Here is a 19,505-nt window from a genome sequence, read left to right as displayed (position 1 = left end):
GAATTGATAATGAGTCACGTATGTAAACGACCGATGAGCATTGTGTGTGTATGTGTGAGAAGAATATGGTTGCCATGGAAATTTCCATCCATGTCTCCTGTGGATATGGCAACCATCCTTGCTAATAAATTACTAATATATTTTTTTTCCCCAAAGCAGTGACAAAGACCTTATTCTCTCTTTAATGACAGTTTGGATATTTAAAAAGAACAAAATACTAAATAGTGATTAAATATAAGCAGACCTCGAACAATTTTTAAAGAATCCAAATCCCAAACCATCGTCCTTGCAGTCGAGGCGTCGGAAATGCGTGCCGTTATATAACGTGTATATTTTGCATCAGAAGCACAACCCACACAGCAGCTCAGGTCTTCGGTGTCAGCGTGTCCTCCGAGATCTCGCTGTTGTAATGTCCTCTGTGGTTCCGTGAGGTTCCGCTTCAGACCGAACGACCCGGCGGCCCAGCGTCTATCTCTATCTTCAGCAAAGGTCAAAAAGGCTTCTTCAGACAATATACGAGAAAGTTTTTTTGCACTTCTCAGTGCCTCCGTTAAGCTGCAGGATCGAGTTTGTCCTAGACAACTCAAAATCAAGAACGGTCTCACACGTCTTCCCAAATTTGTGGAGTGCTTCCTGAATTGTTTCCTGACGTTTAAGGGCTCGTTCTCTGAAGTACAGCTTCAAATTTGAGTCGGAGAAAAAGTCTCTTATACCTACTTGGAAGTAAAAATATTCTCCAAAGATAAAGATGTCTATCTCTAGTACGTTTCACTCCCGACTTTGTATAAAAAAAAAACACTCACTAATGTGAAGGTCTTTAAATTACATACAGTGGAACCTCAGCATACAAATGCCCATTCTTATGAATTTTCGCCATCGGCATACAAAGCATTTTCGGCATTTTTCAGTGAAAGCTGTTTGTAAAGAGTCAACCCACGATACCAATGTTGCCTTCAGCATGTGTACAAAGGCTAGGTGATTTTTCGGATGTTTTTTGGTTGACAGATCGGTGGTGTGGGTGGTCTGTTCTATTTTGAGCCCAAGCTTGGTGGCACGACTTCCTGTGAGGAGCCTTGACATGGAATGCTTGGCTTGGGTCAATTCTTTATAAGCAGCCGTACAGTTTACATACGATTGGTATTGGGAATATTGCTCATATTTTTGGGCGGCTGGAACGGATTATCTACATTTCTGATGGGAAAATTTGTTTCGCAATACAAATTTTTACCTTATGAACTCGCCTCCAGAACCAGTTACATTGGTATGCCGAGGTTCCACTGTAAGTACAGAGGAGTTACTGCGATTTTATATATTATACGCTATATTGCCAAAAGTTTTGGGACACCCCTCATCATAGAATTCAGGTGTTGTTTTTCAGGGGTTTGGGTCGGCCCCTTAGTTCCAGTGAAAGGAACTCTTAATGCTTCAGATTCATACCAAGACATTTTGGACAATTTCATGCTCCCGACTTTATGGGAACAGTTTGGGGATGACCCCTTCCTGTTCCAACATGACTGTACACCAGTGCACAAAGCAAGGTCCATAAAGACATGGTTGAGTGAGTTTGGTGTGGAGGATCTTGACTGACCTGCACAGAGTCCTGACCTCAACCCCATAGAACACCTTTGGGATGAATTAGAGCAGAGACTGTGAGCCAGACCTTCTCATCCAACATCAGTGCCTGACCTCACAAATGCACTTGGAATGGTCAAAAGTTCCCCTAAACACACTCCTAAACCTTGTGGAAAGCCTTCCGTGAAGAGTTATATAAATAAACAGTCTGCTTTTATTTATGTTTTTAATGGTCATGAAACTCGCACATTTCCTTTCAATGAGTTTAAAGAAATCAAATGAATCTAGCCATTCGGTTAGGACAAACATAATGGAGTCCTGTAAAAGGAGGAGGAGTTAGCGTGTGTGTGTGTGTGTGTGTGTGTGTGTCACTAAATGTAAATCAGCTGTGTCATGTACATGCTTAATTAATAAGAGCAGATTTAGAAAGTTTTGACATTGTAAGTGTGCAGAAAAAAATGATGTGTTCCCCACTCTTTACACCTGTTCTGAGCTGAAAAGCATCTCAATAAACATCAACACCTTGAATATTAACTGTCAGTTTCTTGAGTAAAACTGCATCAGATTCAGCTACAAGGAGACAGATTTCCCAAAACTAGCCGAATAACTACTAGGAAAATGCCACTTGTTTTTTTCTCCAGTCTTCACCTGCCTAGCTTCAGCGATTCACTGTCCCGCTATCATTTTTCCAGAACCTTCTCCAAGGCATTTCTTCTAGAAAGAGGAAACCGGACATCTCAGGCTGTTATTTTTTGCCTCGTTTGTGGGAAAAGTCAGGCTTAAGAGAGTATTATCTCTGCCTTAATATAGCTTTTAGGGGGATTTTGTTCGATTGCATACAGTAAATTCTACAGTGTGGAGAGAAATGCAGGATATTTAATACACCAAAGCTGGATGTAGAGAAGCACTCTACAGGAAAACTGCCTTGTGTGTGTGTGTGTGTGTGTGTGTGTGTGCGCGCGCGCGCACGCGTGTGAGTGTGTTATCCCGAATGCATTCGTTAACAATTCCTCCAAATCGCACTGTTGTTGTTGTTGTTGTTGTTTTTTGTTTTGTCCTTTTCCTTTTGTCTCTCATTTGTTCAATTATCTCATGAAGAAAAAACAGGCCACTCTTTGTGTTTCGCATCGATGCTTCTTGGTAATAATTAGGCCCAAACAGGTGCTCTGCTGTCTCGCACTCATTATAGCACGTGTTCTTTTTATATATATATATTTTATTTTTTTTATCATTATTAGAGGCTTTTCTGATGTTCTTGCTGTTGCTCCTGTCACGCTAATTAAACCGCAGAAGTGTGCGTTTAAAGGCCCTGAGCGCAGAGCTTTCTGTGATTTTCAGGTGACGAGCTTTGACAGATTTCCTTTCCCTCTCCTCTGGGTGTCAGGTGCGGTTCCTTCGAGGCCACGGTGTTAAGACTAATCTCCAGACATTTCTCTCTTTTTTTATGGATATTATTTTATTTCTGAGCTCCGGATTGACGCGCGCGCTGGCACTTTAATATACGCACTTCAGCTTCAGGTTGTCTGGTGATTCCTGTTGCGATTTGTGTGATGTAGCCGGGGATTAACGTGCCATTTCTGTGACATTTCCGAGCTCGGAGAACAAAGCGGGAGTGTGTGCTGCAAACTCCCCGCTCCTAGCTCTAAGGGGAGCCCGGTAATTAGACGAGGGATTAAAATGTTAATCTAAATTGTTTCTTAACTCTAACCCCTCTTCTCCTGCCTTCCCGTTTTCCTCTCTTCCTCCATCATAGCTTTCCGTACGCTGTGATCAACCAGCGCGCGGTTCAACCACGCGATCCGGCGGCGGTGCGCCCGTGCGTGCGCGCGCGCTAGATCGATGCGGTTCGGAGCAGTCGTTTAAATCGAATTGCGTGCAGAATGTCGCGTGACGGATGGGTATCGTATTTGCATGACAGTAACAAATATTCTGAACCAGAATACAAATGCTGTGATGTCTAAATATATAATATAGATTTTTTTTTTTGAAAACGTGTATTCTGGTTAAAGATCAAGAAATGAGCTGAGGTTAAATCTAGAAATAAGAAGAAAGAAACAGGAAGAGGATGATATTAGTTTATCCGTCTTGCTTTTTAGTGAAGCAGCTTTGCTTTTCTAAAGCCAGGTTATCAGCTCCTTCGCAGTGCTGCTGTGTGTGTGTGTGTGTGTGTGTGTGTGATGTATCTGTGCTCAAATCACCTCTGTTCATTTACAGTAGCTTCAGAGCTCCAGAGACACGGCTTTGGCACACACAGCTGCAGGATTAATGCTCGGGACGCAATCCAAGCCGAGCAATGCATCATCGTGTGCGCGCTAAACATCACTGATACCAATATGATGATTTGGAGTAATTATCCTCCGGCGCTCGTGCGCTCCTCATACGGCTGCGCGAGAGCATAATACATGCATAATACAGTACACGGGCTTTGTTGGGGAAAGTGGTTTAAGGGCGGGGCTTGTGGATTTTTTCCGTTTTCTACATTTTTTTTAACTAACACTATTAGACTTTTCTGAATCGATGCCGTGTTCCTTTCAAGGAAAATTTGCGCGAGGAGGATGCGTATTGATCAGACGTATCTGGACAGATAAAGTGTATTGGTTTCCGGCTCATAGTGTAAGGAGAGTAGATTAAGCTCAGCCTCAAAACCTGGCTTCTTTTCTTTTCTTTGTTTTTCGTTTGCTTTCTCCCTTGTTTAATGGGAGGCACGTGGTAAAACAAATAGCTAGTGTCAGCCTGTGAGTGTCGCTCTGTCTATAAAGGTTAGAGAAACAAAGCGCTTCGGGTGTCAGCGTGCTGAAGGGAGAGGAGGCCGATGAAAGGACACCCGGAGAACTAAATGGCAAATTAAATGTGGAATTTGCAGACATGTGTTGAGAGACACGGGGCGTCTCATTAGGACTTCACACCTTAAAACACACACACAGATCATTCCAGAGACGAGAGCGGGTAAACAAACACAAATTTATATTCAAACCCAGGTTCCACCCTCTCTCTCTCGCTCTCTCTCTCTCTCTCTCTCTCTCTCTCTGTCTGTCTGTCTGTCTCTCTCTCTCTCTCTCTCTCTCTCAATCTCTAGGAATTCAATAAGCTACACGACACGCGCACGAAATAAAGTATGTCCCTTTGTCTCTTTCTGTCTCTTTAGCTGGTTGAGGCGAGACATGTTGTGACGTCATCACAACGCGCATCCTTCTTCAAACACATTTATGTTCAAACCCAGGTTGCACCTTCTCTCTCTCTCTCTCTCTCTCTCTCTCTCTCTCGCTCTCTCGGAATTCAATAAGCTCCAAGCACATGAAATAAAGTCCCTTTGTCTCTTTAGCTAGATGCGGTAAAGTGTCATTTGTATTTATTTGTGTTTGTTTATTATATCGTTAAGAGAAATTTAAGAAACCCCCCCCCCCCAACTTAGTTTGGCACGCGAATGATTCCCGCCCATGTTCAAGAAGCCCCGCCCCCCCAGTGGCCCCGTAAAGTTAATTGTGTATAAAATTTTTTTTACAATTTCACGTTTCCCTGATCACAGAAATGAATGCAAATTAAGAAAAAATCTCCGCTAGCTTGCAGTCAAAATTTCAAAAGTAGTGTTGTGTGATCATCCAAAGCCAAAGCTTTCTTCCATTGACTTGAATGCCAATAGATCCGTACCACGGTTTGTACTGCGTGGAAATGCGCCTAGTTCTTGTCTGAAATATGACCAAACGATTTTACGGCAGTTTAGGGTATTTATAATACTGTTGTTATAATACTGCTAATAGTATAATGTTATAATGTGTTGTTGGCAGCATCGCATGCGCAGTACAAATCGTGTTTCTGGTATGGATCTATAGTGACAGTTTATCGATGGTGAATAATAGAAAGTCATTACCTATGTGTCTTTAGTAGCAGGAGTTTAAAAGAAGAACCCAGTGCTCGTAGTTTCACCAATTCAAGCAGTGTTTTGCAAAAAAACAAAAAGCATCATCACAATTTTCAAAAATTCCCCAAAATCAAACATTTTTGGTCACAAAACAAACTCCTAGAGAGCCTGAACAAGTCGTGTTTTCTGAACATCTTTTCTTAGCAGCTTAATACATTTTTAATACCTTTGTTCAAAAATGTTCACTTATCTGTTAATCCATGTTGTGAACAAACTAAAGAAAGAAAAAAAAAGTCATACATTTTTCATTCAGCGATTAGTCCTTCCGCTAAAGACAGTAACTATGTGCTAATTGGAATCTGTGGGGCCGAAATACAGCAGTATCACTAGTGTGTGTGAGTGAATAAGACAGTGATGATTACAGATACAGATACACACCATCTCACAGGATAAATCCATACGCTTAAGCCAAACTCTTATGTTTTCATTTCGCCCGTGCTGCATAACCAGCTGGAGGTTCATCGATTTTTTTTTTTTTTTGGGGTGTTCAGCTCTACCTGAAAGCCTCTACAGGAGTGTAATTAAAAGAGTTATGGAGTAATGCCCCAGAGGAGTGCAATCACCCCCCGCCTCTCACCCCCCTCCCGTGCCTGGCTGTTTAGAGGCAGCGCTCATTTAGACGCTCGTCGTTAATCATCGGAGGCATCCAGCCGGAACTGTCTGGAATCTCAATCGGTGACCTGGGCAAGCTTTGCACATTAAACGTCCTTCTTGCTGTTGATTTGAACTTTGCTTGAAGCACCAGAAGTCACATATTTGGCATTAATAAGTAAATACACCTCAACCCGAAATCAGGAAGTAACCGACGTTCCGTAACGATAACTGGATGAAGGCTTTCTTTAGTAAATATTTATCGTGATGGAGGAGGAATAAAACACTTCATGATGTGCTGTGATAGAAAAATAATCAGTGATGTTCAAGGAAGTAGCCTGATGTGTATAGAGTTACCTCAGACTGACACTGGAGACTCCTTCCACAAATGTCCCCTTACAGAAAAGTAATAAAAACTAAGAATCAGCATCTCCTGACCAATCAGAATGGAGCGTTCAAAAGAAAGATTCAGGGGTGGGGGGAAAACAGCAAAGCCGTCTGTATCTGAGCAGCGGCAAGTAAATGACGGTTGGCATGAAGCCGTGGTGGCGATGGAGCCATCAAAGATACTGGCATCAGTACTGAATGCATTATGGGTTCCTGTCTGTGGTATTGGACGTGCGCTCACACACACACACACACACACACGGGGACAGAGAGAGGAGGAAAGAACGAGGGGAGGGAGTGGACGCGAGGATCGAAGAGATTTCAAACCCAGACTGATGTCTGCGTAAATATTTGCCGTCTGCTGATAAACACGCATCCGTCAGCCAGAAGCTTCCGGAGGCTCAGACAGGCCTAATAACATGCATGGTATTATATCAGTGACCGTTGCTGCAAAACATGCCATCTTCGTTCCTCCTCCTCCAAAAAAAGGAGGAGATATGCAGCAAAAGTTCACCCCCAGTGCAGCTCTGTCACGAAAAAGAGAGAGGGAGAGAAGGAAAGAAAAAGCATTACGGCCACAGCTCTATGTTATGGAGTCACTGGCACATGAAATGGTTTAATATTCCGGGGCGGTAGCTTTAATGAAATTAATTTCAGAAGCCATTGTAAAGAGCTGATGGTGTCATAAAGCGGCCGCTTTATAGCCGTCGTCCATCATCGTGATCTCGTGACGTCTCGCTTCGCCGATAAAAAGACTTTAATTGGCTCCGAAAGGTTACGCCAAGCGACAGGACACCTGTTTAAAAAAAAAAAACACACATGGCCTTCTCGTCTTTTGTCTGAAAAGCGTGGTGTCCTCCAACGTTGTCCAGCGTGATATCAGGACATACATGAGGTGAGGTGAAATGTCAGGGCCGAGAATCAGATTGTTGTCCTGGAAGTAGAAGGCAAATAAAAAGATGGACTTTTTTTTTTTTTTTTTTACAATCGTTACAGTCTCACAGTCAGTGTTCCCATGGTGACGTTTCCGGTTGTGTCTCCAGTTCTGGTGGTGAGGTGTGAATCTGGAGGTCTGGTGTTTTTTGAGACTAGACCTGAGATTTTGTAGAGCTGATCAGTGGAGCTATGAACTTCTCTGCTGCAGTTTTTGTTGAAGTTCTGTTTTTGACACCTGGTGGTCCGATCTTGTGGTGGCTCTGGTTCTGGTGTTAAAGATCCATTCTGAGACTAGAGCTGAGATTTTGTGGAGCTGAAGACCTGAACATGGAGTTATGGACTTGTCTTTGTGGCCTTCTCTGCTCCAGATCTTGTTAAAGATTCATGTTCATATAATTTGGGCTTCTCCTGGTGGCTCCGGTTCTGGTGTTCTGGTGAGCTGAGACTAGAGCAAAGATTTTGTGTGACTGTGTTCATGTGTGTTCTTTTAGTGGATCTGAGTCTCTGCTACTGGTTCTGGGTTTAAGGGACAATCAGAATTCGGCAATGGCTCATGGGTTCTCTGTGTGGGTCTGAGATTCTGGTTCACGTAGTCGTAGGGTTCTTTGTTGGCCTGAGGGTTCGGTTCTCGTCTTAAACTCCTCCTTTTTTTCAGCATGTTCATCGACTCTGTTTTCTTTTACCTAAAGGTCCGATTAAGGTTCTGATTTTAAGGCTTGAGTTGATGTCTGGTTGAGTTAAAGGCATGTTCAGGGTTCTCCTTCTTACCCAAGGGTCCAGTTCTTGTGTTAAGGTTCTGATTTTAAGGCTCGAGTTGATGTCTGGTTGAGTAAAAGGCATGTTCAAGGGTCCAGTTCCGGTGTTGTGATTTGTTCAGATGTGTGTATATGGTTATGGGTTTCTCTTTGTGGAACTTTAACACCAGAACCACATCCTTAACCTGACACTAATACCTAGAACTAGAACCTGATAACTCCATGAATGTGTGGTCAAAAGCATAAACTGAGGTTATGGATCTGTTTGTAGTGTAAAAGTTGTTTTTCTGGAGGCACTCTGTGTGTGTGTGTGTGTGTTACTTCTGGTGTGTTGGGATTCATTGTATATTGTGTGTGGAGCGGTGCTTACAGTACCGTTCGTTCTCTGTGACACACTTTAGCCTTGGTGCCAGATCTCAGCAGCAGCTGGGTCTCGTGTTTGAGGCCTGATGGGATGCGACAGAGCCCGGCGGCCCGGCTTCCCATCCCAGCGGTCAGCAGCTGCTAAACAGCCTTAGCGTCTCGTGCCACAGCTGGCGGGGGAGATGCTTTCTGACATGACATCAGGATAAACCTTTTTATATCCGCTCCGGGTTTTTTCAGCAAGATCGGCATCACCTCCACGACAACCGCTCCGAGATCTCGGAGATCTGCTAAATGCATTTTTTTTTAAACAATTAAAAGTGCGAAAGAGACGAGAAACGCTGCTCAGGAGAGACTTCTAGGCGGGAGTCGCTTCCGCTCAAGTGCGCGATATCACATTTCTCATCAAAGGTTAAGTTCATAAGATGGTGTTTATTTCATTTGTGCACTGATCCACGAGGACTCGCAGTTAAATTCGCTGTGGTGTGTGTAAGTGTGTGTGTGTGAGTGTGTGTGTGTTGGGGTGGGGGGGCAAGATGGTGATGAATGAAGGAACTGCATACATTAGAGCAGGGTGTGTCTGTGAGGATCATCCATCAGCCTTACGGAATGACGTTAATTTGAAACTCCGCGCTTCTAATATATGCCTCTTTGTCTCATGCATAAATAATTCGATCCTCCGAAGAAAAATGTTCGTGCCGAGCGAGATCTCGGGTGCGACAGGACGCTTCGTTTAGGACGTACAGACTTCTCCATGCTCCAGATCATCTCCGTGTGCGGTGGCAGCTCCTTGTGTCTGATCTCCTGATGTGCGAGAGGTGCGAGGAGTGTGAGAAAGGTGCAAAAGTGCTGCGCTGTAATGCTGCAGTTTTGTCACCTGTGATGTAGCTGAAAGGAGGCAACATCGTCGCGCTGACGTTTACAGAAAACTCGAGTGTTTCAGACTCTCACGTCTAGTCAGGATCTAGTTCCTGTTTGTGTATCTATACTCAAGTTTTAATGAAGTAATCACGACAGCGTTCTGCTGTTCAAGCTCCTCCCCTTTACTCCGCCTTCCTTTTTGCTCATCGTGGCTGTACAGATTAATGATTCGACTTTCTGTGTGTTTGATTTTTGTTTTTTCGCACAAATTCTTCCAAAATATCGCACGACACCAGGCAGAAGAGTCCGTGTCGTATAAGCAGACGTCTACAGCCAAAAAAAAAAAAAAAACCACAAAGGGTCACCCTGGAGAGCTAATGGCAATCATCACGGCACTAAATTAAGACTCATTAAGTAGAGCGCATCCGGCGAGAGCTCGCCTTTAGGTTAATGAAAGCCGTTTTTGAGCCGAGGTGGACGTTTTGATTGCGCTCGTCCTGCTGTAACCCTCCTGTAACGGAAAGCCCTGCTGATGATGAGAAGAGCAGCAGGTTAATCCTCGTACAGCAGGTCGACGCTGTAAAAATCAGAGGGGTTTTTTTTTCCTCTCTGTCTGACAAAATGTAATCGCTAACCGTGAGAGGAGGAGGAAGAGGAAGAGGAGGAGGAGGCAAAATGAGACAGAAAGCAGTAAGTGATGTATGCCCTTCATTGGACACAGAACATTTAGTTTTCATTAAGAGTTAAACACGTACACGATACATTAGCGGGGGTTCAATAGCCGCAGCTCGGCTCCTCGTCGCGTTTCAATCTGACGAATTAGCAGCTCGGATCTTGGCGAGAGATGACAAAAGGAAGTAGGAAGAGCGGCATTAATATGACTTATACGCAGAGCGCCGTTCGGTGCTCCGCTCCGATTGGTCACGAAGGAGTCGATTCGTTTGCTAAGAATGTCTTGCTGTGAGGGGGAGGAGTCTCCCGAATCGAAGAAGCTGATTAATTTTCTTACAATTTCTGTTTTATCCTCATAACATGTGGTCACGTCAGCTAGCAACCTAGCATCAATCTTTTTTGCTTCATTTTCCTTCAGAGTCTGAATAAGTTCCAGCTTTTCCCAAACAATATATTTAGCTTTTAAACATCGTACAGAGAAACGTCCGAAAATTTCCACCCCAAATTTCCTCAGTCTAATTTGCTGTATTTCTTTAAACACCTCATCCCCTCCACCCTGAATCTATTCCCACTGTCCCTCCAGAGGCTTTTTAAAGGTTACCTGTTTCACCTCCGGTGCGAGCGCGAAAAAAACAAACCGACTCGGCGAGCAGCAGATGCCCGATTGTTCTGCGGCGTGGGTGGAAAAGGATAAATTAGCAATTCATCCTTAATTACATGGAGCAGAAAAACATTGCGCCTAACAAATGAAGCTACAGAATTACTGATAGGGCTCCATTTGTCAGGAAAAAAAAAGGGTGCGAGCGCTAGCTGATCATCATCATCATCATCATCCCTCACTGCTGCCTGCTCCTGAAAGTCCGACGAGGTAGAAAAGCAAAATAATAATAAAAAAAAAGGAAAAATCTGCGGTTGTTTTGCAGCGTCCGGGTGAGCGGTGGAATATCAGGCTGGCGAGCGGTGCATTGAAGTGCCGTGGTCATTGAGCGAGAGGGATTTATGGCCTACAATCCATCAGCTCTGATCTTAAAAGCCTGTGATTAACAACGGAGAGGAAGCAAGGCTTCAGAATGGTTTCTGCTGAAGCCTGACAAGGCCGTACTACTCACAGGCCTTTTACTCTGCCTGTTAACAAGCCTGTGCGTGTGTGTGTGTGTGTGTGTGTGTGTACACTGCATCACGAAGCAGGGATCAAAACACACAGAAATTGCAGATCCCACTAACTCACGCATGTAATTCTAGCCAAAGTTGTCATCTGTCGTTAGCATGACGTCGTTCCGAATCACATTTACCCCGTCATCATGATTCCAAAACCCAGGTCCTCATTATTTCTTTCCGTTTGTCTATCACAGGAGCGGAGCACGCCGCCACGGTGACGCACCCTCTCCCCGCCGCCTTCGCGGATCTGCTGCCTCACTTCCTGGTGGAACCGGACGACGTCTACATCGTAAAGAACAAGCCGGTGACGCTGACCTGCCGATCCACGCCTGCCACCCAGATCTACTTCAAGTGTAACGGAGAGTGGGTTCATCAGGACGACCATCTGATCGAGCGCACCGTCGATCCGGCTACAGGTAGAAAAAAACAATCAGTCATGATTTCGTAGTTCGAGAAATTTCCATCCGATTCCAGGAAGTGCTTTTTTTTTCCACGCGTCGGAATAAAAAAGCTAATAAACAATTCAAGCGGTTCTTATTTCATTTAGCAGTTCGAGAAATCATCTCCTTTTTCTACTTACATTAGTGAAGAATGATGGAATTATAATGTGAAATTGCATTACTTTTCCATCACTTGTGACATTAAAAAAACAGCCTTTACAGCGCAGACAGACTTCTGGAAGATGCATCATAATGTCAGGTTTGTGTCCTGACTGAGTTTTAAAGTGAAAAGTTTTGAAAAACCGATCGAATTTCAAACGGCCAATTACGAGAAATTGATGTCTGGCCAGCAGCCGTGATTAAGCAGAGACGCTATAAACGGCCAGTTCCTGGGTCGGGATGGAGAAGGTTCTAGGCGCTGTCCGGAGATTAGCGCTTCTTTGATTGATGCTTTGACTAAAAAATAAAAAATAAAAAGTCCCACGGAGGCTTTCGGAAGTGATGAAGTACCCGCGTCTGAGGTTTAGAAATGTGGATTTCGAATTAGGGAAAGTCGACACACAAAAGAAGAAGCCAAGGCACAAAAGAAGGACGCTCTTTTCCGAAAATGCATTCTTTCACTAGACAGAAAGCAGCAGGAAGCTTAGGCACTCTTCCAAACCAATTTACGCCGTGGCTGCAACCTTTATTGTGCATAAGACTTAGCTTAGGTTTTGTTTGCACTTAGGACTGTTGTGCCATCACGGGCTTAACGATGACAGTGGCTTTATCCTCGGAAGAAAGGCATAAATAATAAGTCAGATCTATCCAATTTCCTTTTTTTCCCCCCTTCTTTCCTACTCAAACAAAGAAGCCATGTTGCATTATCAGGATTCATAGTTTTTTTAGACAGAAATTCTTGTTTTGCCCCCCCCCCCCAAATGCACCGGATTTCTTTCTTTCGTTCATCCTTTCATTTTTTGTTTTTTTTCACTTATTTACTTATTTATTTTTTCCCTTAAACAAAGAAGCCATGTTGCATTATCAGGACTAGTTTTTGTAGACAGAAATTCTTCTTTTTTTTCCCCAAAAGCACCATATTTCTCTTTCTTTCTTTCTTTCTTTCTTTCTTTCTTTCTTTCTTTCTTTTATTTATTTATTTATTTATTTATTTATTTATTTATTTATTTATTTATTTATTTATTTATTTTTCCTCTCAAACAAAGAAACCATGTTGCATTATTAGGACTTGTATTTTTTTAGACAGAAATTTTTCTCTTTTTTTTTAAAGTGCCAGATTTCTTTCTTTCTTTCTTTCTTTCTTTCTTTCTTTCTTTCTTTCTTTCTTTCTTATTTTATTTTTTTTTATTTTTATATACTTTTTTTCCCTCATCAAACAAAGAAGCCATGTTGCATTATCAGGACTCATATTTTTCTTTAGAATTTCTTCTTCTTTTTTCCCAAAAGCGCCAGATTTCTTTTTTTTTTTTTTAATTAATTATTTATTTTATTTTATTTTATTTTATTTTATTTTATTTTATTTTATTTTATTTTATTTTATTTTATTTTATTTTATTTTATTTTATTTTATTTTATTTTATTTTTCCCCTCAACTAAAGAATGTTGCATTATCAGGACTCATGTTTTTTTTTAGACAGAAATTCTTCTTCTTTTTCCCAGAAGCTCCGGGTTTCATTCTTTTTTTTTTTTCTTTTTTTTATTTAATTATTTTTCCCTTCAAACAAAGAAGCCATGTTGCATTATTGGGACCCATAGTTTTTTTAGACACAAATTCTTTTTTTCCCCCATAAATTGCCAGATTTCTTTTTTTCTTTTTTATCTCTCTCTCTCTCTCTCTCTTTTTTTTTTTTTTTTTTTTTTTAACACTCCCCAGAGGTTTAATCAGGGAGATTTGTGTGACGCCGGCAGAAATAGGCTCATTTGTTAAGCTCTACCTGTCCGTGGGTGGACGGCCCGCGCTCGCGTCCTTCTTGATTCATTAGCACCGACGGCGAGTCTGACTCTCTGTGTTTTAGCAGCACACCGGAACCGGCTTCCATCAGACTCTAATTGGTTAATCTTATTGCTTCAGGAAGTATCCTTAACGTCAGTTCGGCCGAATCTAAATCACCTTAAAACGCCCAACACACGTATCTGTGCTTGAAATACGGGACTGAAGTGTAAGAGAAACTCGCTTATTGAACTGCTGCTCATTAAAGCACGCTTTTTTAACCACAAGGCCTGGTGTAAGACCTTCAAAGTGCATTACAGTGCCATCAAACACGCACCACTTGTTAAAATCATTAGCACCCGGTCAATAAGATAGATTCTTATTGAAAACATACTTTAATAAATCATAAATCTGTTAGTCAGAGGGTCAGAGAAAGCTCCAGTCTGCTGGCCAGTGGTATGTTTTAGTAGAAATAAAGTTTTAGGACAAGTGTCTTCTTTTAACAATATTTCACACAGTAGCTAAGTCATTAGGTTCGATTGGTCAGCTGTAGTGGACAGTCCAACTGTAGTGGACGGTCCACATGATGCATTTTTGGCGTCTTTATTTTCACCGCATTATGTTTAACCTGTAGGTCACTGCACCGCAGGGAGAAGTGTATCACTGAAGTATAATAGAATTATTCATTATTACTGTTGGAAACTCTCTCCTTCCTCTCTTCGCTTTCCTTCCTCTCACTTGTTTGTTTTCTTTCACTAGTTCTATTTCCTTTTCCTGTTTGCTTTCCCTTGCTAGATTGCTCTGTTTTACTGCTAGCTATTTTTTACTTTCCTCTCTCTTCACTTTTCCTTTGCTGCTCTTACTAGTTTGCTTTCTCTCTTCAGCTTGCTTTATTCGCTAATCTGTTCCTGTTTTAAACACTAGTCTATTTTCCCATGCTAGTTTGTTGTCTTTCTCTAGTTTTCTTTCCCTCGCTAAGCTGCTACTGTTGAAGAAATCACTACGAGTGCCAGAAGAATAAGGCTTTTATTATCATGCAATAACAGCCTGAGATGGTTTGCAAAGCAGCTGCCTCTCTACCCCATCTTCCCCATTTTATATGCTTCGACTCCCATTAGTTTTCACTCTACATTCCTACCTGTCCTCCCAACGTTTCTTTCTTATTTGGGGCCCCCCTTTAGTATGCAGTGGTGGGGCCACTCTGCCTAAGTCCAGCTTACTTTACCCTATAGGTGAATGCACACAAGTTAAACACTCACTAAGCTACACGTTAAGCTAAACAGGTCATACATGTATATCATATATGGCACATTCCTTTGCACACACACACATCAGACACAATAAAATTATTCTACACTACTCTGCTGTTCTCCACTTGTTTTCCACTAGTTCTCTAGCTAGTTTTCTGTCTCTCACTAGTTTTCTTTCCCTCGCTACGTTTCTTTTTCTCACTAGTGTTCTTTCTCTTGCTAGTTTTCTTTCTATTTCTAGTTTTCTTTCCCTCACTACGTTTCTTTTTCTCACTAGTGTTTCTCTCGCTAGTTTCTTTCCCTCACTACGTTTCTTTTTCTCACTAGTGTTCTTTCTCTTGCTAGTTTTCTTTCTATTTCTAGTTTTCTTTCCCTCACTACGTTTCTTTTTCTCACTAGTGTTTCTCTCGCTAGTTTCTTTCCCTCACTACGTTTCTTTTTCTCACTAGTGTTCTTTTCTCTCTAGTTTTCTTTCTCTCACTACATTTCTTTCCGTCACTAGTATTCTTTCTCCTGCTAGCTTTTTTCACTTGCTAGAACTGTCTTTCTCTCTCTAGTTCCTTTTTCTCTGTACTTTTCTTTCTCACACTAAGTTGCTTTCTCTCTCTAGTTTTCTTTCTCTCTCCTGTTTGCTCAGGCTTTCAGGCCATTCAGAATATTTGTGCAACTGAACTAACTGCTGCCAAATTTAAACTGAACTGGGAGAAATTCTAGCACAAGTACTCGCAGCCATTGGAAAGTCTCTAACAGTCTAAACTTTTATTATGACTCAGAACCCAACATTGACCTCATTAGAAAGTGGAGTTAGCTTCACTGGGACTGAAAGTTTATCTTCGTCTCAGCATGACCTGTCATACACTGATCACAGAGTCCTTCCTCTTTTGCTAAATCTGTCTTTTTATAACTGCCGGTTTCTTGGTGGTCACTGAACCGGTGTCCATACAGGATCAGTATCAGCTGTTGGTCAGTGAGGAAAAGAGATACTCTTTCCTTCCCTCTCTCTCTCTCTCTCTCTCTCTCTCAGTCTGCTTCACTACGTCGAGTCATACCTGTTTGTCACAGTCACCTGTCTATAACACACACTTATTACAGCATTTGTTTTATGAGCCTGTCGTTTATCAGGCATGTCTATTACCCAGTGTTTTGCCCAAACAGACCCCGGTGTATTAATTTAACGACATTTCTGATGAGCCTCTTGTCCTTTACCTGTCCTTCGTGTGTTTGTTTGAACAAAACAAAAAAAAAGCCTTGCCAGTAGCGTCTTACAGCCGTCTTTCCACCAGCCGAGTTTTTTGTCGTTAAAGGAACACAATTTGGACCATAAAGCCGTCATGTTTACGAGGACGTCTCATTAAGCATGCAGCACTATCCCACTGGCTGCTAATGACAACAAGCCCCAGGCAGTTTGGCTGCTCAGTAGCAAAAAAAAAAACAAAAAAAACCCGCCGTTCTCCACTGCGTGTGGTTTAAAGGGATAGAATTAGAGTTTCATATCTGTCACTGCCTTAATAAGACATTATGGACGGAATAAAACATAACAGGAAGCGATGTTATAAGACAAAAATTGATGATGAAGTCTTCGCTGCATGTTGCGTAGCTTCCATAATAAATACAGAGTTAACCTTTCTAGTTGTGTGGTAGCCCCGCCCCTTTTATCTTAGGTCCCGCCCCCAACCTGCTACAGAACAGTCAGTGGAAAAGCTGAATTTACGTTCATTCAAAGATGAAAAGTGTAAATTGTGTCCAAAATAATTTAGCGTGATTACAAATCAGACTTGTAGTCTTATTTGTATTGTAAATTGTATTATTTGATTTTTTTCATATTGCAATTGTGAATCATTCACACGTTCATTTTGGGTATTTAGGAGACTCAGCGAAGATCATGCCTCAAAAGCTCTTAACGATGAACATCCAATCAAATCATTGAGCTGTTTACGTAATCGTTACATATATATTGCTTTAATATATATATAATATATATATATTTAATATATGTGCTGCATCTCCTATCGGTGAGACACTAGCCGAACATGTCTGCATGCATCATCCGCACAGTTTCATCAGTACCTGCCAATGGCAATGCGTCCTTCTGCATCCCACCTAACAAAAAAGCCTGTGCTCAGCAGTTGGAGTTTCTCGCTTGTTTTCTTTTCTAGGCTCGAAAAACACCATTACTGCTGTTCTAGCAGGGGTAGCCAGAGGGCAGAACAGGCAAGAACAGGCTTTATAATGACTACATAGATTGGTGCAGTGGAGCTTCTCCTCACTGCTTTGTATCCCTCCATGTTCAGCACTAAGCTTTTTTTGAAATACTGAGGAGGGAAAAAGAGTCGCACGCATAAGCTTGTGGTTTTAATCAGTAAAGTGACACACACACACACCCATCACAAGGGGTGGGATATATTAGGCAACAAGTGAAATTCGTGTGTCGGAAGCAGGAAAAATGGTTTAGGATCTGAGCAACTTTGACATTTTGGGTCAGAGCTTCTCCGAAACAGCACACCTGGTTACAGGGGTTAGTACTGACCAAAAAAATGCCCCTAGGAAGGACAGTGGGCTCTTAAGGCTCATTAATGCACTGAGGGATCAAAGGCATCAAAGGCAAGTCTGTCGGGTCCGAACCCACAGAAGAGCTACTGCAGACCGGAGAGAGTGCCCATGTGGATGGCTGTAGACCAAGAAGGCCTGGTCAAATGAATCACGTTTTCTTTTGTACACGGATGAGATGGCACCAGAATTAAGTAAGGGAAGAAGGCAAGCTGGTGCAGGCAGTGTGATGTTTAGAGCAATGTTCTGCTGGGAACCCTTGGGTCCTAGCGTTCATCTCTGACATGTAGCTCTTACCTAAACATTGTTACAGACCAACTACACCCTTTTATTTTAATAGTAATGGTATTCCCTAACAGCCGGGGCCTCTTTTAGGAACGGTTTTTGAGGAACATGATGACGAGTTCAAGGTGTTTGTTATGGCCTCCAAATTCTTCAGATTTCAGTCTGATCGGGTATCTGTGGTATGTGAGGCATCCGTGTTTTTTTTTCCCTTTGACTTTGTGGCTAGATCACGACAGGTTGTAAATAGCGTTATTCGTTTTCAATTTTGAGGGAGCACATGACCTGTTTCTTTTCCTTTTCCTTTCTTTTAAGCAACCTATTTTGCACAACAAACTCAAGGACAGCCATCTCCAATGATAAGTTCTTCTCCTTAATAAACACAGGAGCCTAATTAGTGCAACAGGGTATTGTTGAGGATTAGGAATGCCTGCGGACATGGCATCCCTCAACGAGCTGTTTTCCTCTTCATCATTTCGGCTCGTTGGAATCTTTGGTTGCTTGAGACAATTAGAAGGTCGGGGCAGTCTGATCTGAATGAAAGACAGCAAACTGCCTTTCTGAAATCTCTGGGTTTGTTTGCATTACACATGCTGGCTTGGCAAGTTGTTTTCCTCTGTTTGTACCCGCAGCACCTCAGTTAGTTGGTAAACAGTGTTGTTGATGTTGCAATATCCATGTAATAAATTCCCAATATCAATTCTCACCACGTAGCTTATCACTTCTCATTACCTGTCCAGTAAAATCTCTCTATCTCTCAGTCTGAGCACATGCTTGGGACGTTGCTTGTACGGCGTGTATGTTCTACCCAATAGGATGATGAGATAATCTCAAGGCGGTGATGAAGACATATCCGCCCAGAGAGGAATCGATGCTGACAGCACATTTGCGTGAATTAGGCCTGCACGGCCCTCGTTCCACTCCAGGTGTAATTACCCATCATCCGACTGCCACCTCAGGTGCACGTTCAAGATGCTTTTCCTTCTGCCGAGGCCCTCACACATTACACTCGGTCATGTTATCCTGCCGAAATCGTTTCGAGTGTCTTTCAAACATTATCACGGGTTTTTTTTTTCTTTCAGCAGAGCAGCTCTGATCATCTGCAATCTGTCATACCTGAGGATGTCTCGAGCTTGTACAGCACCGCGCGTGTTCAGCTAACACGGCACTTTGCGTTGTTTGAAAAAAGCAAACAAGCCGAATAAGCGTCTCTCTTTACAGAGAGTATGGCGGAGTGTCTTCCCGGGAAAGAGTAATGAATATTAAATGCAGGTTCTAATTGAATGTTGTCTAAGATCTTATCTCCTAATTAGAGATTCCACATTCGCTTTGCACCGCTTAATTTAGATTCATTTGTTCGGGTTTTCAGGCATGAATTTTTTGTTCATACTTTCTAATTCAAAATCAAAGTGCAGCGCATTTATCAAATAAATTAGTTAACTTCCTGCAGAACAGATTTCTTGACTTTCATTTAATTTCTTAATGACAATAATTTCCTCGCATCCAGAGACGAGTGTGTTTTTCACTCCTCACATGCAGAGCTGGGATGCGTTGATGAGATGAGAAAGAGATATTTATAAAATATTAAGTGAGTTTTATGTTTGTGGCTGAACAGATTGTTTCAGTGCAGTTTTGCAGCCATCAGTGCGTTAAGCATCGGTGAGCAAGCCAGTGGTGTGGAAACCACCTTGAAATACAGTAGACTCACCTTTGGCTGGCTTCAGGGAATGTCAGATAATCAAGGAAATCCAGAGTATAGGGAATTTAAAGTACAGTAATGTCAACCAATAAGGATAGCAATTTGCTAATCACCGGGTATTGTTGTTAAAGAGATCATGCTCA

At 42.2% G+C, this 19,505-nt stretch overlaps 1 protein-coding gene across 4 annotated transcripts in view; it reads left to right on the top strand.

Moving 5' to 3' along the window:
* The window catches only part of unc5a (unc-5 netrin receptor A), a 205,000-nt gene that overhangs the window by 90,111 nt on the left and 95,384 nt on the right, over positions 1-19,505 (top strand). For all 4 annotated transcript variants that reach the window (XM_058415340.1, XM_058415311.1, XM_058415332.1 and 1 more), the window contains one exon: positions 11,409-11,630. In XM_058415340.1, the coding sequence (XP_058271323.1) occupies positions 11,409-11,630 (222 nt within the window). The remainder of the gene's footprint in view (positions 1-11,408; positions 11,631-19,505) is intronic.

The sequence above is a fragment of the Hemibagrus wyckioides genome, linkage group LG02 (assembly GCF_019097595.1).
Source record: "Hemibagrus wyckioides isolate EC202008001 linkage group LG02, SWU_Hwy_1.0, whole genome shotgun sequence".
Classification (NCBI taxonomy): domain Eukaryota; kingdom Metazoa; phylum Chordata; class Actinopteri; order Siluriformes; family Bagridae; genus Hemibagrus; species Hemibagrus wyckioides.
Note: the sequence above shows the minus strand (reverse complement) of the source record. Positions and strands in the feature narration are given on the sequence as shown.